General features: G+C 57.6%; 2 protein-coding genes across 2 annotated transcripts; one reads left to right on the forward strand and one right to left on the reverse strand.

The window, feature by feature from the left end:
• Positions 1-5,609: 5,609 nt before the first annotated feature.
• BESB_076630 (uncharacterized protein) lies at positions 5,610-11,146 on the reverse strand (the record flags this gene model as incomplete). Its single annotated transcript, XM_029366024.1, has 4 exons — positions 5,610-6,236; positions 6,880-9,208; positions 9,792-10,131; positions 10,708-11,146. The coding sequence occupies 4 exons, from the start codon at positions 11,144-11,146 to the stop codon at positions 5,610-5,612; spliced, it is 3,735 nt and encodes a 1,244-aa protein (XP_029217455.1).
• A 3,484-nt stretch (positions 11,147-14,630) lies between these two features.
• BESB_076640 (uncharacterized protein) lies at positions 14,631-17,615 on the forward strand (the record flags this gene model as incomplete). Its single annotated transcript, XM_029366025.1, has 1 exon — positions 14,631-17,615. One exon carries the CDS (start codon positions 14,631-14,633, stop codon positions 17,613-17,615), a length of 2,985 nt encoding a protein of 994 aa, XP_029217456.1.
• Positions 17,616-18,285: the final 670 nt, after the last annotated feature.

Consider the following 18,285-nt stretch of genomic DNA (forward strand, 5'->3'; position numbering starts at 1 on the left):
GGGAGGAGTATGCGTTTCATCCGGTGCTGAAGGGGAAAATCCGGTGTCCATCTTCAACTCGAACTGTCGAACTAGAGCGCGGGAGCACTGAATAAGCTCAGTGGTTGACAAACCATCAATATCTTAGCTGCTGTACCGAGACAGGGACAAGCATCTGCTCCCTCCACGCACGGTTGATTATGCTGCGAAAGGCACACTGGTTGCTTTGCCTCGCTTTGTGCCTCACGGTCGGCGGAGAGCCGCCTGCGGCGGCCATTCGGGGCGCGGTTCGTCTCTTCCGGTGACAGCCGGCTCCTCTCAGTACAACTTTGTCCTCCTGCTGCGGATCCTTCGTGGCGAGACGAGGAAGCGTAGCTAGCGGCATGGATCTCGCTTTGCCGTACAGCTTCCTCCTTGGCTTGGCGATTTTCGTGAGTGTGCGTAATCATCATTTGGAATAATAACTCCTTCAGAGCATCAAAGCTCGGACGCTGACGTTGGACAGGTGAAGGTCTGTCAGTGGGACTGAAGATGGAACTCTGGACGCGACACAGGCAGTCTTCAACGGCGGCAGCGATGGCCGCAGAAGCTTTAGAGAGCTCCGATGGGGAGTGCTCTCTGTCGGTGGCACCTTGTACGTCCTCCAAGCCATGGGGAAGTCTCTCGCGGCGTCCTTGCTCTGCTGCTCGTGTAATCCTCTCCTTGCTACTTGTTTCCGGTTCGCATTGTAGTTCCCCTTCCTCTTCGCTTCTTCCCCTCATGAGTTCTGCACGTATCCTACTTCAGTTCGGCTTTGACACTTCGACGGACTGGTGGGATGCAAGAAGAGAACCATCGTTGGTCTCCCCTCTTGTCGAATGTTCCTGAGATGCTTTTTCGACTTCTTCTCTAAGCGATCCCGGCTCTGCCTTGGCCTCGCGCCTGCGGCGCCGTCGAGGCACAATACCGGGGGGTGTTAGTGGGGCCTTGTTTTTTTCGTCACGATCTGCTCCTTTGGCTGATAGGCTGTGGCTCTCGTGCGTTTTGAGGGAAAATGTTCGCGAACAATAAGGGCAGGCAGCTGATGGCTGCATCTTCCACCTGCGAGTTCGTAAAATGTGGACAAACAACATGTTTGTCTGTTGGATGCCTGCTCGTCCCTTATAGAAGGCATACGACACAGGTCACATGTCTGATTTCTCCCCACCACCTCGTTAATTCTGAAGCATTCTGAAAGAGTGGCTCCTGGTTACTGCGTAAGCAAGTATTCTGTGTAAAGGCGATTCACTACTTCACTCCCTGGACTGTTCTTGCCGTACCGGTCTTGAAGGCGGGTGTGCCACAAAGCAGTTCGCCCAGGTGTCCGGTCGCTAGACGCGAAGACCGTCGTTCTGGCTGGGAGTCTGTTCGTGTGCGAGCCTGCACTGACGACTCCATGGCGTTGAACAGAATTGCGCAGTGACAGAGATTCTCCTTATGTAAATACCGCAGGAGCTTTGCTGGTCTGTATGGAGAGCTCCGCGCTACTCGTAGAATAGGCGCTTCCGGTCTTCAGACGCGCGTCGGTAGGGCAAAAGACATGAGAGACGCTGGACACGGTGCCCGTTATGCAAGGATGATGCACGATAGGGCTGCTTGAGGCAGAACCAGATCTCGCTGGACGAACACGTGTAGTGCATGTAGTGGGGGACCGAGATGAGCGCGCTGTGCACTCGCTTTGATTTTGCTCAGACGAATCGGGGGCGTGAGAGAGGAAATGCGCAACGCGGACGGCTATCACCTGTTTCCCTTCTTGCATCGCAGGCTAACGTCGTGGTGGCGAAGGCCTTTCCTCCTGTGAATGCTTCCCGGTCTGTGCCCCGGTCGGTTTTCGACTCGCGCGTGGCTTGACACGTTGGACGGGGTGGCGGAGCTGCCCTTACGGCGCACGACGAATGACTCTCACGACGATTTTTTACCTACGTCCATCGCGCCCACTATGCCCGATAACACGCCGTCATCCATTCTTTAGAAGTCCTCTTCCCCGCGTGCGACCGGGAAGCAAGCGTGACGCCGAGAGAGCCAGCCGTGTCCGAGGGGTTGCAATGGGTTTTGCTCGTTTTGTCGAGCGCTGAGAGCGCTTCGCCTTGAGTTTGCCGGCTTCCGTAGAAGCAAGGATCAGGAGGACACGAACTCGATAAGCGCGAGGCTGCAACGCTAAAGAAGGACTTGACTGGCTCTTTGCGAGACTTGACAGTTGCTGATTTACCCCCAACGGACGACCGATGGTCTTGCCCAATACTGAGGTGCGCGCCAGCTCGGCGTTCAAACGTCATGCCTTTGTTTTCATCACACGCCCGAATATTTGCCGTTCGGTGTTGACGGTTTTCAAGCTCGTTTAGCGGTTTGGTTCCCTGGTGCCTGAAATTGAAGAAGGCGCTGCCTCCGCGCAGTCTTGACAACGAGAGGCGAGTGCCTGGCAAAAATCGGCCAACACCAATATTTGATGACTCCTCGAGGAACGCGTAGGTGCACAGGTTTCTTGAGCATCGCATGCCTCCTGTAGGGAACCCCGCACAAAGGCGCATACACAGCTGGCGGTGCGTGGGAACAAGGCCACACAACCTCGTTGGTCTTATCGAAGCAGGGACTACGTGACTCGTAGCCTGTACAACCTCCGGATATTACTATAGTCACACACGCATCTCATTTGACTTCAGAACGGCCTTACGGAAGCATGTGACTGCCGACGGCGCACGCAGATCACGAAGTAGGAGAAGACCGATGGTCTCCAGGCAGCATTAGTGCAAGTGTGGTTCAGACTTTGTTCCCTGTTGTATTGTTTCGCATGAGGGTGACCGTCACTTACCATTGGCCATGCAGAAGCCGTCTCTCCCTTTCTCGGGATGCGCAGCTTAGAGCGCCACTTTGGCGGACGCGTTCCGATCGCGTTCCGATCGTGGAACTTCGGAGACCCCTTGCGATCCGCTGCCGATGGGCAGCTGGAGGGGGAAAACGCCTCGAGAGCGGGATCCGCGGAGCTTGGCACGAAACCAGAGTTCATTTTGACGAAGCCGCGAAATCTCGAGGGACAGGGAGCTAGAGTAGGGTCACGTCCCGTGCGAGGCTGCAGCGCAGTGCTTGCTGAAAAAACCAAGAATCTTGGCTCGACAAACCTGGATGTAAGCCCTCAGCTGGAGCGACGGCCGCAGCTCGAGGTATGATTGGATTTTTGTGCATATATGTCTCGCGCTGCTGGAAGCTGTTACCGAAGCAGCGGAATGAGGCAAGGGAAACACAAGTAAGATGTACGAAACCGCGGGCTACTGAGTAGAAGCTTCCGCAGTCAACTGCAAATGGCACGAGAAAACTCAAGCGGTCAGTGGTGTCCAACGCCGATCAGTCGGAAACATCACAAGACGAATCCAGGGTACGGGGCGGAAGAGTTCCTTTTGCAATGCTTGATGATATGAAATGAGGGTTGAAGCAGATAGCTTGATTCCCTCGCGCAGCTGAGGATGACACGAAAAGGCACGCGAGGGATACGAGCGAGCCCTTCAGAACGTGCAACTCGTGACAGGCTCGCAAGCAGGCCAGAACAATCGACGTTAGTCTACCGAAAAAGATGCAGAAAGTTTAGAGAGGGGCGACTCCGTCATCTGCAGGTCCAGTGGAGGACTTGGTAACAAAACATTCCTGACACGGAGTCACATCAGCAGAAACTTGTGAAACCACGTCTGTGTCTGAAGTTTGTACTCAGGGCCAGCAAAAACGGAATATAGCTCCTCGAGGACACACCACCAGCAGTGGTTCGCAAGGAGGCTGAATCAAATGCAGAGGTGGGAGGCAAGCGATGGGCATAACCTTGTTTGGTTTCATCCACGCGTTGGATGTCGGAGTGCGTGTGTACCAAATAACTCATTAAGGCTGATTTCTTTATCAATACCAGAAGAGCCTGGCATGAGTCCAGAGGCTGTCAGGATCCCCAGGCTAGCTTCCGCTAGCAGACACCGCTCGTAATGCAGCGGGGGGGGGCCGCTTAGGGAGCTGTCGACGAGCCAAACTGAGCGCGCGACTAAGCGCTGACGGCGGCAACTCAGATGTGTCTAGCTCGCTCCGTCTGTCCCTGCAGTGGTTGTAGCACTTCTGTCGCCGGCTGCCTCAGACGGCTAGTACCCCCACGATGGTTCGCTCTTGACGGTAGAGAGTCTGTCGTGCTCTGATGGAAGACAGACGGCAAGCACACGACGCGGCGGCTACTAAAGCATGTAACTTATACAGGAGCTTAGATGAGGAGGGACATAAACTGACGGCCGCGCGGTGAAAGCCTTTTACACGCTACAGTGCTGGATGCGCTGTATCGCCGCTTTCAGTTCACTGAAATGAACATTGGCGATGCATGAACGGAAACGGGTCTCTCGGTCGCGCCCAGCTTGTCGGGTCCATCGCTTAATTGTAATGCGAGTGCGCATTCCTTGTTTTTCAGGCGGCACCTCCGATGTGATCTGCCCTCTGTCGAGCTTTCTAGCGAATCTTCTCGTTGCCTCCAGCGGACTACTTGCGCGATGCCGTCGCACATCAGCGGAATAGCCAACCCCGGCGTGGAGCTGGAGCAACGCCCCCTGGGCCAGACGAGAAAGACGAAGTCGAACAACAATGCGGGCACGACGATGAGCGCATGGCAGCGGCGATATGGCAAAGAGAGACGGACCGTCGAACCGCTTGTTTCCGCGTGACGGCGAAAGTGGTACCGAGAGTTCCCCGGAGGTGAATCTACGCTAGCGTGTCAAAATCAATATCGCGCTGCAACCTGATCCGGCGTGCTGCAATGCCGCGGTCCCGGTTCATCTGCGTGTTCAGGCACAATACCGCACAGACACGTCGAACTGACCGCCGCTCGCGTAATGCGCCATGGATGAGCTCTTGCCGCAGGCATAGCACATGGTGAGGCGTAAAAGCGAAGCAATCCTAAGCTCTCTAGCTTGATCTCCACGCACAGTTCCCTCTCCCCTTGGTCATCTGGCGACTGCGCTGGTGGCGCATCAGGCATACGAGGTTCTCACTGTTTGCACAGATTGTCAGATCTGCAATACCCTTAGAATAGGGCCGGTACTATCCAGGGTTCAGTGCCCACGTCAGTTGGAGACCACCGCGGTAAACACTGCGACACTTTACTCAGGAGTTACCCTCCGCAGGCTAGCGAGCAACATATGTGGTTCTGGCGCGTGGCTGCCGCCCCCTGTGTATATGTCCCCAAGTTTGCTGCGATCTTTGGAAGGAGACTGCTGCGGCGTTGAGCGTGACTTACAAATGGTCACTGTCTCACGGGTCTTGCTCGCCATGCAGCGACGCAGAGAGAAGAGTAAATCACGTGTCTCATGACTCTCAGCGAAAAGCTGGACTAACAACATGTCTTTTCAAAATGATACCGGGCGTTCGTCTATAATCCTTTCGAGACGAAGAGACTAGTGACCTATCCACTAAAAAACAGCGGGACCGACCGCCCGCAAGGAATAAAAGTGCAATCAGAGATGTCCCTTCTATGCATTCTGCGAACAACACAACCACTGAACGTCGTCACTGCCGTCGCCAACATAGCTACAAAATCCGTGTGCCGTATGTTTCACCCGCGTTGAAACGTCTGCCCTCCTCTTGCTAAAACCCTTGACCGTTCACGCATCCGTCACTGGATTCAGCAGCAGCTCAAGGCTCTTCTCAACCCACCACCAAGTCGGCGACTCCTGTCGACTGCGCCTGGCGTGCGGCTCTGTTGTCGCGGTGCTTGCTCCGCCCTCCGCCTGCCCTGTGTGCTTCCTGAATCTCTCGCTTTCCACTGACGTCTCGCCCCCGGGATGTCGCGCGCCCGTACTGGAGACGACGCTAGGTCTGGCGCCCCTCGCCGCCATGACTTCGGTGGACCGCCGACTTGGAGAGGCTGTACGCCGTGCTCGCTGTGCCGTGTCTGAGGCACGCGAAACCGCCACACCTCCTTCTGTTTCGGTCCCGCCAGCCGCGCTGGCCGTTTCACCTCGCTTTGTCGCCTCGGCAAAGAAGGCTGAAAAAACGAATTCCCGCAGCCCCTCGTCATCGCCGCCTCCGCGCTCTTGAGTGCACAGCCACGCTTGAATGGCCGCCATGTTGGGGACGATCATCTTCGACTGAGGCATCTCTTCCAGCCCCACACCGGGGTTCGCTCTTCCGCTAATGTGCGACGACATTGCCCAGGAAGTCCGCTGAAGGCCAACTAGAAGAATCGCTAGAAACGCTCGGCAAAGGGCAGGTCGCATCGGAGGTGCCGCCTGGAAAACAAGGAATGCGCGCTCACACAAACATTGAGTAGTGGAGCCGCCCTGCTGAGTGCGACCGAGGGAGCCATCTGCGTTCACACTCTATAGCCGTCAAGATGGCACGTCGACGGAATCCCGCAAAAGCATGCTGCAAGAAATTCACGCTTAACCGGTCCTCCCAAGAGGGCTCCACAAGGCAATCACATGCAACGAACTCACTATAAACCGTAAAGTTGTCTCATGCAACGGCGAGGCGTTTGGACGTCTGTATCCGTCGTCAGCACAGAGCAACGTCTGTGACTGGCATGCCCTCAGCCGGGGGTGGTTCCTCAGCGAAGTCCCCAAGGCAATCTCCTATGCTCCTTAACACCACAGCTCAACATCGCAAGTACATCGAATTATCGTACCCAGATAGCTTGCGTGGACACTGGATGTCACCTCGGTTATAGTTACGGTAGATATATGGAAGATATAGAGGACACACGCCACCTCAAGAGCTCGCAAGTCGCTCATCCCCTAACGTCACAGCTGCGCTAGCGCGCCGCCACAGCTCTCAAAGCACGATAAGACTTTTGCTCGGTACACTCCCAGAATCGGAAACGCCTGTCCAGGCTCCTGGGGAACACAGGCTCTCGGTTCGCGGACTGGGGCTTACCCTTTGGATGCGGAAAGTCCCGCACAACTCCACGAGGATCCCGCTGTACTGAGCCACGAGGTTCCTCGGCAGCACCCGCAGGAGCGCCTGAACGAGCTGCTCCACCCGCTGAATTTGGTCTGCCTTCGCCGCTTCTGCTGCGTCCCTCGTCGAGGTCTCCTCTGCCTCATCGGCCGCAGCTTCCGTGTTTGAGAAAGGTGCGGGGTGAGCAGAAGGTGCCACCGCGTGCGCGTCGCCCAGAGAGGTCACGTCGCTCAGGCCGTTCTGCCGGAGCAAGAATTCGCGCGTTTCGGCTCTGCTCCAGTTTCCCAGCAGGTCCCAGACGATGGACAGGTCCGACAGGTGCCCAAACGCCGGTTCAACTTGCGTGTGAATGCTAGCCTTATTCGCGTTCACTCTCCCACCTCCCGCCTCGCCGTCGCCATGCGGTCGCCGCCCGACGAGCGCTCGGGGCGGCTGCGAAGTTCCTCCTCCAGCAGCGCAGCTCGCTTCAGTCCGGTCGCCTATGGAAGGCGTGCCTCTTCTCGAAGAGGCTTCAGACGGCGTGCGATCGTAGAAGTTGTCGTCGCAGTCTTCGTCATCCGTGAGGTCGAGAAACTCATTGAGGTCTTTGGCGATGCCCCAGTCGTCGCCCCCTTCCTCCTCCGAGCCGTCTGTCCAGTCCTGTTCGCCGTCGCGAATGTGAGTTATGTTTTCAGGATTTTGCTTCTCCACTGTTTTTTCTACGCCGCAGCCCGAACCTGCATGACCTCGTTCCTTAATTTTGCTAGAGCACGCCAGCGCGTCGCCTCCTGGCCGTCCGCTCTCGCCAGTGGGTTCGGACGAGGCGCTTCTTCTGGCTGCGTTCTGGATTGAGCCCTCGGCGCGTTCCCGCGGCAATGAATCACCGACACAAGGTGCTGGTGTTCCAGGATGGACTCCCACACGTCCTGGATGGGCGCCGTCTCCTGTCGCAGGCCCCGAGGCCCCAAGAGCGGGGCTGGAGGCTCCGCCAGCAGAGACCAGGGATATTCCTTCGCCATCGCCTCTGCCATGCTTTGTCGAACTCCGCCCACACACGGAAGCCCCTTGTGCGCCAAGCGACTTTCCTCGCAAATGCTGCGTTTCCTCAGCCGTTTCGTGCGTTGAAGATGCAGACGCCTCTGGTCCCGCCCCAGACGCCGAGGCAGGACACGTCCCACTGAGAGGAAAGGCGGCCTCGTTCTCCTGGCTGGCGTAGTTGAAGCACAGCACCTGGTCTGCCGCATGCAACGCGTCTCGTTGCTGTTGATGCCACTGCAGGTTCATCAGGTTTGCTGGTTTGGTCAGTTGCCCTCGCCAGCTGTCTGCAGGAAGCCTCTCAGAGTCGCTCGCTGCCGCTTTCTCGTCCCACGCAGCATAACTAAACTGTTCATGCTTCACTTCCAACGCGCTCGCGTCAGCGCGCCGCCCCTCGGAGGCAGGTGCATCCGCGGAGGTGGGAAAGCTGGACTCTTGTCCCTTCTGCTGACTCAATTCTCCTGCTTTGCCGTCGCATTCCTCCTCACTCTCGCTCCACGAACTCGCCCCGTCGTCTTCAATCCTTACCTTTATCGCACGCCCCACTGTCTTCGTCTTCGCTGACACTGGCACTCTGGCCTCCGTGTCCATTCTAGTCTCGTTTTGGGCGCTTGCGTCCTGCGTCGCGGTCGCCACGGGCTCCCAGGCGGTCCGACTGCGCAGGTCGTGCCTCTCTTCTCCATCTCCTCTTCCGGCAGTCCCCGCGGAATCGGCAGAACTCGTCGTGTCTCCGCCGCGCGCACTCGACGGCGAGGCGCCCAAAGCTTCTGAGGCCCGACCTGCAGGCTCCTGCGCAGCTGACGCGCGCGTCGAAGCCTCTCCAGTCTCATCGTCGTGAGAGGCTGCCCCTAACGCCTCCGCGGCGCTGGGAGCACGGCCCACGTGAGAGGCCAAGAAAGACGCGGGAGAAGAGGCCGCTCTCGCAGCTGCGTCTTCTGCGGGCAGCCCGCAGACGCCGGCGGCCGCGTCCTGGTCGTCAGGAGAGCGTGTAGCCGTAGGGCCTGGGCGAGCGTCAGGCTTCGCGGATGGGGAGTAAGGAGGAGATTCGCGCGACGGCGCAACAGCCGGGTCTGCGACGTTCATCCAGCGGTATCGCCGAGACCGGAGGGAGACTCGGCCGACCCACTCGCGCACAAAAGGCCGCGCGTAGAGCTGCTCTTCCGTTTGGAAACGCTGGAGCTTCTTATGCTGGTGATAGCATTCGCTGCTGCAGAAGAGCAGCAGGTCGTCCTCGTCAACCACGCGAATCACGCTCGGATCCAGTCGCCAGCGGCGCACCAGAGACAGACGGCTGGCAGGCCGCACAGACACACAGGCAGCAAGCGGCGGGAATCCAGCTCGGGGTCGTGCCTCACGCCAGTGGCTGCCACAAGCAACAAAGAGCAAAACCGACTGAAACCCCCGCCACTGGGGTCTGCCACCTACAGCTGTATATGCATAAGAGCAGATTTTATATGTACAATATAAAATCTGCTCTTATTGACTGCATCGGCGGTGCGCCAACGGCGACACAGTCTACCGGAGGCGAGAAGCGTCGCACACCAACCCCCTGGAATCCGAACACCGTGTCAGAAATGTCGCAAAAACGCAAGTCTGGATACCGAACGACCGGCAGGTGCGGGAAAGGCAAGCGGCACCGGAGAGACACTGACGAAGCGACAGCGTATGGCAGCGCTCCGAGAGAAATGGATCGCAACTTAAGCAAACCATGAAAGCGTGCGCAACTGCAAACAGAAGAGAGACGTGGCAATCTGCAGACGTCCGGAGAAGTGGCAACTTGCGATGGTGGTGCCTTGGGAGGCTAGCTCGACTTCTTCGTGGCCTCCGCCGTTCAGCGAAAGCGTAATTGGGAGCGTGTCTCGCGAGTTTCTCACCCTTTTTTGTGTGCGCCCGTCGGCATCTGCTGCGTGCAGAGAAAGTATCCGCATTTTCCGAGCGACTCGCGTTCGAGAGCGACGTCGCTGAGTTCTTCGGGCTTCAAGAATCCTACAGCGCTTCGCAGCAAAAACGTCGTTTCTTCTTCCTGTTCGTCGCCCAGCGCCTCGTATTCTCTGGCGGAAGGGAGACCTTTCAACTCGAGGAACTCTCTCGCCTTCGCCTTGTTAGGGGACTCGCCTCCCGCGACGGCATCCGATGGATTATCGTGAAGAATCAGCCGGCACTGAACCAGATAGCGTGCGCTGTCGCACGCCCTCTGAAACCGCAGCTGTTGCTCTGCAGATGCGCACAAAACGGGAACAGAGGCCTCCGTCCACATGCGCGCATTCGAGTTCACAGCAGGGCAGGGCTCCTTCGCTCAGGCAGAAGGGTCATCCGAGCCGCTAGGCACAGTCTTGGAGACATATATTGAAAAACATGTGCTTATCGGAGACGCAAAGAGACCTCCACGGCTCGCTGGCGCTTGGTTGTGATTCCACACCCGCTTCAGGGGACAGCAGCCACTCAAGGGAGGTCGCGCACACGGCAGGCAATCAGGTTGGGAGAGAAAAAAGCTAAACGAGGACGGTGAAGAGCCAGACACCGCAGCAAAAGATGTGATCTCTGCGCACACAGAGAAGCAGCCGCATGCAGCAACAGCAACAAGCCCGACGGCGGGACGAAATCCCTTAAGACTGAAAAGGCGAACAGACCCAACAAACGGGAGTTCTGTCAGGCGAGCAACAGGTGAGGAATTGAGCACCTCAGGCCAGCCTGTCGCCGCTGTCAGTCAGAGGATCCCCGACAGAGACGGCAGCGCCGATAGGTCACCTAGCCTCTCCCGCGGCGATTGTCCCTCCGCGGCTGTCTTACCGATCAAGCGCCGCTGCTCTGTGCGCACGAGTTCTTTGCTTCTCGCCTCGTCCTTGAAGACCTCCTCTGCCTGGTCTTGCCGACTCGGGATCACATGCGTGGTATTCCGCTGCAAGTTGAACGAGGCTCGCTTGATTCCCTTGGCGCTGTCCTGCCGTTTGCATCCGGCTGTTTCCTCGGCTTTCCGCGCCACGGCTCCTCCTCGGAACACGGAAGTCGCAGGAGGCGGCGTGAATCCCGCTGCGTCCGCTGGCACGTGAGAAACAATCGGGAAGCCGTGGGGCCCTGCGGGGCTTCCGCTGCATGCATTCACGCCCATTGCCACCTGCCCTGGAACGAGATCCTGCGACGCTGAGGCCGAGGAGAAAGTTGGGGGATCGAGAAGAATCACGTCGCGGGAATTCCGCTCGCCGCAAGAGTCGCCGCTTGGGACGTCCATCGTGCCAAAGGAACCGTTGAGACGGATTCTGTCGTCTCCCGATCCGCGGCAACACTGAGCCAGACTCTGAAGATGCCGCACCTGTGAGCAGGGGAGTCTGAGAGCTACACCCGTTCAGCACTTAACCGCTGCGCAAATCTCAGGTGCGCAGAGATGCCTGCTGCATCTAGCAGAAAGTCCTGAGGCGGTGGAGACGCGATGTGACCACAACCGCAGAGAACTGTCACTGCAGCAGTCGAACCAGGAGATCGTCAGCCCAAATTCGAGAAACAAGAGACGGAATCTTTTAGCGAAAACCACGTGCAGCGCCCTGACGGGGCTACGACCGTCGCGTGCCGGTCTGGAACGCAAAACCGCGGGGCATCCGGAAAAAAAGCCATCGGATGAAAACGGATTGCGCTGCAATGCCGTGGGTTATACAGCAGACGGCGGCGGAACGCGCCCAAAACGCGTGGAGATGCTTGCCAGCAAAAGGAAGACGTTTGCGCGCTGGCGGAGCAAAACGCCGACGATACTCTTGCAGCGAGACTCTATGCGGCGCATCAACTCTGGCATTCGTGTCTCTGTCAAACTGGGCACTGTTCCAGGCCTAGGGTGCCAGAAACAGCCCCAGCCCGAAGCTCGGAGCTGAGCTCGACACTTTTCTCGTTCCTGCGAATCTGCAGATCCTGGTGGCTTGCATGCGAGCCTAGACGGATCTCGAGGCCCGCCGCGGCGTTGCATACATCTAAGCTGCGAGCCGGACGGAACATTCGCGGGCAGCAAAGTAAATGATGCCGCAACCGCATGCAGGTTCGATAGAGCCGACAAACAGACGCGCAGAACGGGAACGTCACTGGCCTGGAGTGTCGCATGGGGCCTCTAGTTGTACGAAATCGATGCGGCATGCTTTCATGCATCGCATGCATTCAGAGCAGAACGCTCGAGAGGTTCCGTGAGAGACGTGGTACTGAAGTGAAGGTTGGTCCGCGGCGAAGGTGACGGCATTATTGTTGCAAAGCGAGTTTCACCTTCACATGAGTCTGCGAGTCCTCAGAAGGTAACAGCTCGGAGATTACTCCACCGCATGCCAGTTGGCATTCAAGTCTGCGTCCATCTCCACGGCGACCTCGCTGGTACCGCGTGCGCAGCGTGCAGCCCCAGTGGTCGCGACTCCTCTCTGTTTGAGGGCAGGCGTGTGGTAGACTATCTATATGAAGCAAATGCGTGGGCAGTGGTGGCTCAGTGCTGGCATCCACAGGGCAGGAAGCGTGAGTCCCTCGGCTGAGTGAAACTCGCCAAGGCGTGCAAATTACAATGAATCGGTCACCTCTAAGGTCATGAGAGAAACACAAGATTTGGAAAGGGACGCGCTGCCTCGATAACAGTGGGATGCGCCGTTTACACACAACCTCAGCGGCGCGACGACTCGTCGGGGGGCACGATTCTCATCGAGATGAATGGATGGATAGGTTGTGTAGAGCCTGAAGAAGCCGCAAAGAACGATACGAGTGGTGCATACCTATGAATGCCAAATTGTTATTCGCACCTTTCTGGTGTCGGCTGTCGTGTGGCACTGTAACCTGCGACCCGGCAGAATGGTACGCACCGACAAACAAGAATTTCCAGCTGCATGGGCCGCGTCGCGCCAACCTAGAGTGACAGCGATAACTAAACTAGTTGTTCGTAGAGGAGAGCCTCATGTGGCAAGTAAGACGCAGTACTGAATTCGATATGGAGTATGAGGCAGGCTTTTCATGACGCCCGGTTTTAACAAGCGAACCTTAAGGAGCGCCCGCTCTAGTGCTTCGCAACCCTTGAGCATGAACAGCACTTGTCCATTTCTAATTATTCGAGAGCGCTCGGCATAATACAAGAGGACGGATGTAAACATCGCCGTTTCTCGACTTGGTGTGCGTTATTTTTTGCTGCCACCTAAAACTTGCTTGCGGAAGCTGCACACGGGGTAGCACCATCCCGCGACAGATGTGTTTCCATCGTTCCATTCACCCAGAGAGCTTCCCCGCTCGGAATCGGGCGTAGCCGCCTTCGCATTCCGCCGTGTTTTGTTCGCTGCTCGATATGTAGAACGCATGCTCAAACTTTGGCAAGCGCCAATGTGTTTGGAGATGTAAGGGCGAGTGTCTCGCACTAGGCAAAGCAATCTGACTTTCTTGTCGCAAAATCTGGAGCACCAGAAACAGAATCACACTTAGTGGAGCCAACAACCATTCCACTTCGCCTTTTAGAGTGTGAGCGGCATTATGCGTTCTGCTTCAACGCAGTTGGCAACGGAGCTTACATAGCTTTGTACATGTAGACTGTTATCTACAGCCGTGGGGCCCCAAAGCTCGCGTGCAGTGCGCAAGTTTCCTCGGAATAGTCCAGTAAGCAGAGTGAAGACAACAGTGCACTGCATCCTGACGGCGCTTGCTGTTGCGGTTGATCAAGCACCCGTCGCTTGCCGCTATATTTGGGCCCGTGGCCTCGTTACTGCAGAATCGCTGTCCTCCTTTGTTCTAACTGACACACTCGGTCAGCAGTCCCCAGCCAAAGGTCTGCTTACCTTCACAATGTATGCAGCCCCCACGAGGTGGGAGCCTACAAGTCGCCTGCCACATGCCTAAAACTTCGAACTGAGTGATTTATGCATCTCGCCGCTCGTCTTGCGTCGTCCTCAAATTGTTGTTGTCCTGCGGTTTCTTCACTGCGGTATTCATGCTAGCTGTGCGCGTTGAGGCCTGCACGACCAGCGTCCCCGCTAGCGCTTGCACCCCCACTCTTCCTCTTACTTAGCGAAAGTACCGGGCCACTGGCACAGTTTCGGATCTGCTTTTGGGAAGCACACCCGAGGTTCCGTTAGGCTGTTCTGGTCCAGTCAGTACGCTTAGCCAATTTCCTGCGTTTCGTACCAGTTTGAGCCTGTCCGCCGTATGTCTCACGTGCCCTGCCATGCCGAGATTCTGAGCCTTCTTCAACGTTCAAAGCGAGTTCACCACCTCTTCGAGTCCAGGCCGCCCTCCTGTGTTGAGCATGCATTCTGAACCTAGCTGCCATGGCTCTGCTACATCTCCTGCCCGATTGCAACCTTTCTCCATGCGGCAGAAAGCTGCGATCCGTTATCGCTGCGGTGCCGCATCGTTACACTGCACTGAAAAAAACTGGCAGCGAAGTCGAGGCGTCTGCACCGGAAGAAGAGCGGATGTTTAACACTGGCTCCCCATTACCTTTGCCAAACGGAAGGCAGGACACGCCTAGCGACGAAGGCCCTCCTAGGAGGGAGCCGGCAGTCAGACATCGGAAGAAATGCCAGAACATGCGAGGAATCAGCGCCCCTCCGTTCGCAGATGTCTTGTCATGTCCTTCCACCCGGGGTTTGCATACGCGCTCTCTTCCTGGTGAACGCTGCGGCCTGCCAGAGAAGCCAAGTCGAGGCAGAACGGTACTTCGAAACGTCCGGCGCCTGCAGGAAGAATCGTACCGAAGGCTGGTTGCACGAAAGTATATGACAGATCTCTATGCGCGCTTTGGTGCAGAGGCTGTCGAGTCTGTGCCCTCCGCCGCTTCTAGCCAGGCTCGAGACATCTTGAAGCGCATCTCGAAACTCTCTACACCATCAGCCGCTTCATCGCGGGCAACGAGTCGCGCGCGGCCTCCGTATCCTTTCCGCTGGGGTGCAGCAGAGATGAAAAACGCCAGTAGTCCGCGTGGCGAGGAAGCCGCCTGTGAGCAGGACGAGGACGGTACTCATGGCTTCACTCCCCGCGCAGCACGTGAACGATCCCACCGATATTCTCTGCGATGCCTCTCGAGATTCTGCGCTGTCAAGACATTCGTAGATTTGTCGTCGTACTCAATCGAGAAGGTGGATATTGGACAGACATCCGCTGAGCCTGGCCCTTTGCTCCTGCTCTATCTCTTCTACTCCCGGCTTCATGAACACCTCCTCCAAAGCGACGCCTCGACACCCCAGTCTTCCGAGAGTGTATCCTCCCTCTTTGCTCGTCCGTACTCGCTGACTGAAGGCAACCTGACTATCAGAGATGCGAAGAAGATGTCGGTCGATCTGCTCCTTCACCAGCCGCCTTTCTCTCTGTCTGTTCGGCACGTCGAAAAAGTGTGGGCCTCCGTCGCTCCGCGGCATCCGCACCTCAACAACGACCCCTTCCTGGCAGCTCTGAATGCGGGCGAGTTCATTGCGTTTTTTGCTGGCCTCGCCGTCCTCGCAGCCTCCCGAGTCGCGAAACCCGGCGTGACGTCCTACTTCGACAAACTCCGCATGTTCATGCGCAGATTCGCTTGCGTGGGGGAAATCAAATGTCATCTCCTTGACGCATACAGAGACAGGCACATCCCCGCCCTCGCCAAATACCCTCTCCAGACGCGAACCGAGCTGCCTGCCAGAGAACTGCTTCTCGCCCTTCCGCAGGGACAAGTGCGTACTCTTCCCGCTGTGAAGCCAGATCCCGCTGCCTATCGATGGCTCCTTGAAAACTTTGTGTTTTGTCGACCCAAGCCTGTGTGGCATGCGTTCCGCGGGATTTTCTTGGATATGGGCGTTCAGCGGCATAGTCCCCCCACCGCCTCGCCACCCGCCCACGCAGATGCCCTCGGATTCAACACTGGCTCTGCATTTACAGCCAGACAAAGGCACCGCTTCTGTGTGCAGATTCGGAATCTCACGTTCAGTCCAATGGCTGTTCGCATGCAGCTGCTTGGTCTCGCCCCCGTGACGGTCACTATGAAGCCGAACACAGTGGTGCCTCCGAAGCAGAGTGTGCGACTCGTCGTGACAGCCGACTGCCGCCACGCCCCGGGAGAGTGGTATGGGCAGCTTCGTTTGCATCTCACAGGTGGAAAGGGCAGGAGGCAACGAGTTGCCATTCCCGTGTATGTGAGCATCGCTGATGAAAGCCGCTTGACTTCCGGCGCCACGACTCCTTTACCCTTGTACTCCGCGTGGGAGACCATAACAAGTCTAGGGGCTCGTGGTGGCCGCGTGGCGTTCAGATCCCTTCCCCCTGTCAAACAAAGACTTCCTTCTAGCTCGCGCGCGTCACCTGATCAAGCGGCGTCTGAAACTCCCAGAATGGCGCCGTCTGAGACCGAAATACCCGCATACCCGCAGCCCGCGCGCCAGCGAAGTGGCGACGGCGTGTCACAAGCCTTTCCGTGTGGAGGTGAGGAAGCTCATTCGGCGCGGCCCCCAAGTGCGAGTCGAGAATCTGTCAAGCGCTTGCACGAGAATGCAGACGCAATGCAAACAACAAGCAGCACCGACATCGGGAATGCCTCAGAAGTCCCCGGTGGGCGCCCTATTGGTGCCGCTCAATCGATCAGCCCCGCGCGCCGTTCCTTCGTGCAGCGGTTAACGATGCGAGAGCGCGTATCGCTGGAACGCGAAATGCATCTACACCTTTTGCGCGCAGCCTTGCCGAAGGCCGCGCGGCAGCCTCCGGCGGCACTCGTCTCCGAGTCTGATCCCAATATTATTGGAAAGGCGCCTCTGGGAGCCGACGCATGGAGGCAACGCACTTTGACTCCGAAGCAAGTCACACGCGCAAAGACGCCTAATACGCGGACGGGTCGGAGCCGACAACCAAATCCCCAGATTTCTAAAAGTGCAGAAAGAAACATTAGCGACTCGGAAGACGGCTCAAATACAAGCTCGTCTTCTTCGTCGTCTCCCCCAGCCGCAGCCGATCCGAGTTCACCAGCCCCGCGCCTCGAACCCGCAGCACGCTATCCTAATCTGTCGTCTGCGCAGCGGGACTCGCCCAGGCAGGGGCTGCCACAGCTACAGAGCCCTCCGCGTCAGCCGCCGCCCACCGTTCACGCCACGCCACGCGCACGGCTGCGAAAACCCGTCCCGCTGGAGGCAACCGCTGAGCAGCCAGGCACTGTGTCTTCTCGCAGCGAACCCGCGGCCTGTCTCCGGTCGCATCGATTTTGCCGCCCCCCGCATGGAGGAGCGACGGCAGAGGCGTCAAAAGCGGGCTCGCTGGGGGGCGAATGCCCCTCTGTGGAGGCTCGCAGGGTTGCGGACTGCTCTAAGCCTCGGCTGTCGGTAGGAGTCGCTCCCGGGTTCGTTGCCAAAACGCCGCAGGCGGCAGAGCAGGAGCGGCTGGCGGCATTCGGGACGCGCGGCCGTAAGTCGCCGCCTGATGGGCTCAATAACGAGATCCGGCACCGCACCGAAGAAACCCTGAGATGCGTCTCGACTCTCGCAGGCAGTGGACACGCGTTTGGGCTCCGTAGGCATCTCACCCTTAGTCCGCGTAACACAAGCCTTCAGCACCAGGGAATGACGCTCATGCGTCAGTGTCGGCAGGGCAGCGTCGTCGGTGCCTCGGAGCCAAGCACTCGAATGGCTTCGGCGCGGTCGGCCCCTGTTAGCGGCGAGACGTTTTCGCGAACAGTTTTTGCCGCTGCAGAAAAGCGACTGGAGGAGCTGCGCCTGTCGGGGTCGATATATGCGGCGACGGGCTGACAACCCGTGGAGCACTCCAGCGCCCACTTCTTTCTCTAAAGAACAAAACACTTTGTTCCTGGCTGCCTCTGTCCCGTTGGTGCACTACTATGCGTTTTCACTAATTGTCAAAAGCAAAAACGTAGACAAAGTGTGCTCATGAGTTCGATGCGGGTTTGTCGTGTTGCGGGTGCCCCCAGTCAGAGTCTAGCAAATACTCGATCGCAGCGAGCGCTTCTCATCGTGTTACCTTCGGTTGCTAGCTAATCATTTGGAGGTGAATCAGAGGCTGCGTCTGCTCTCGTCAGGCAGATGGTGATCTATCTTTGGCGGCACGGATTTCCCGCATGCGAGATCCTCCCCTGGCAGAGGGGCGCGTTGAATACCCGCGGGGGCGGAAGAGGAGCACGCTTTGTGTCTTTTACCGGGTCACAAGCGCAGCACAAACAGCAAAAAGATGACTCCACACGTGATAGGGAAACACGCGCAAGTGCAAACACGATCTGCACAGCATCACCGCCACCAGATACAAAGACCTGAGATATCGGCGTGGTTCGTCTCGTCGTGTGAAGCCAGGCGTTCACAGTAACGGATATTTGCAACATGCGGTCGCCAGAATACCGTTGGCGCGCACATTTGGCGCTAGGCTGCCTTCACTGTAGGTCGGTATCGGCACTTTCAAAGACCCAGT

Source organism: Besnoitia besnoiti, chromosome VII (genome assembly GCF_002563875.1).
Source record: "Besnoitia besnoiti strain Bb-Ger1 chromosome VII, whole genome shotgun sequence".
NCBI classification, from domain to species: Eukaryota; Apicomplexa; class Conoidasida; order Eucoccidiorida; family Sarcocystidae; genus Besnoitia; species Besnoitia besnoiti.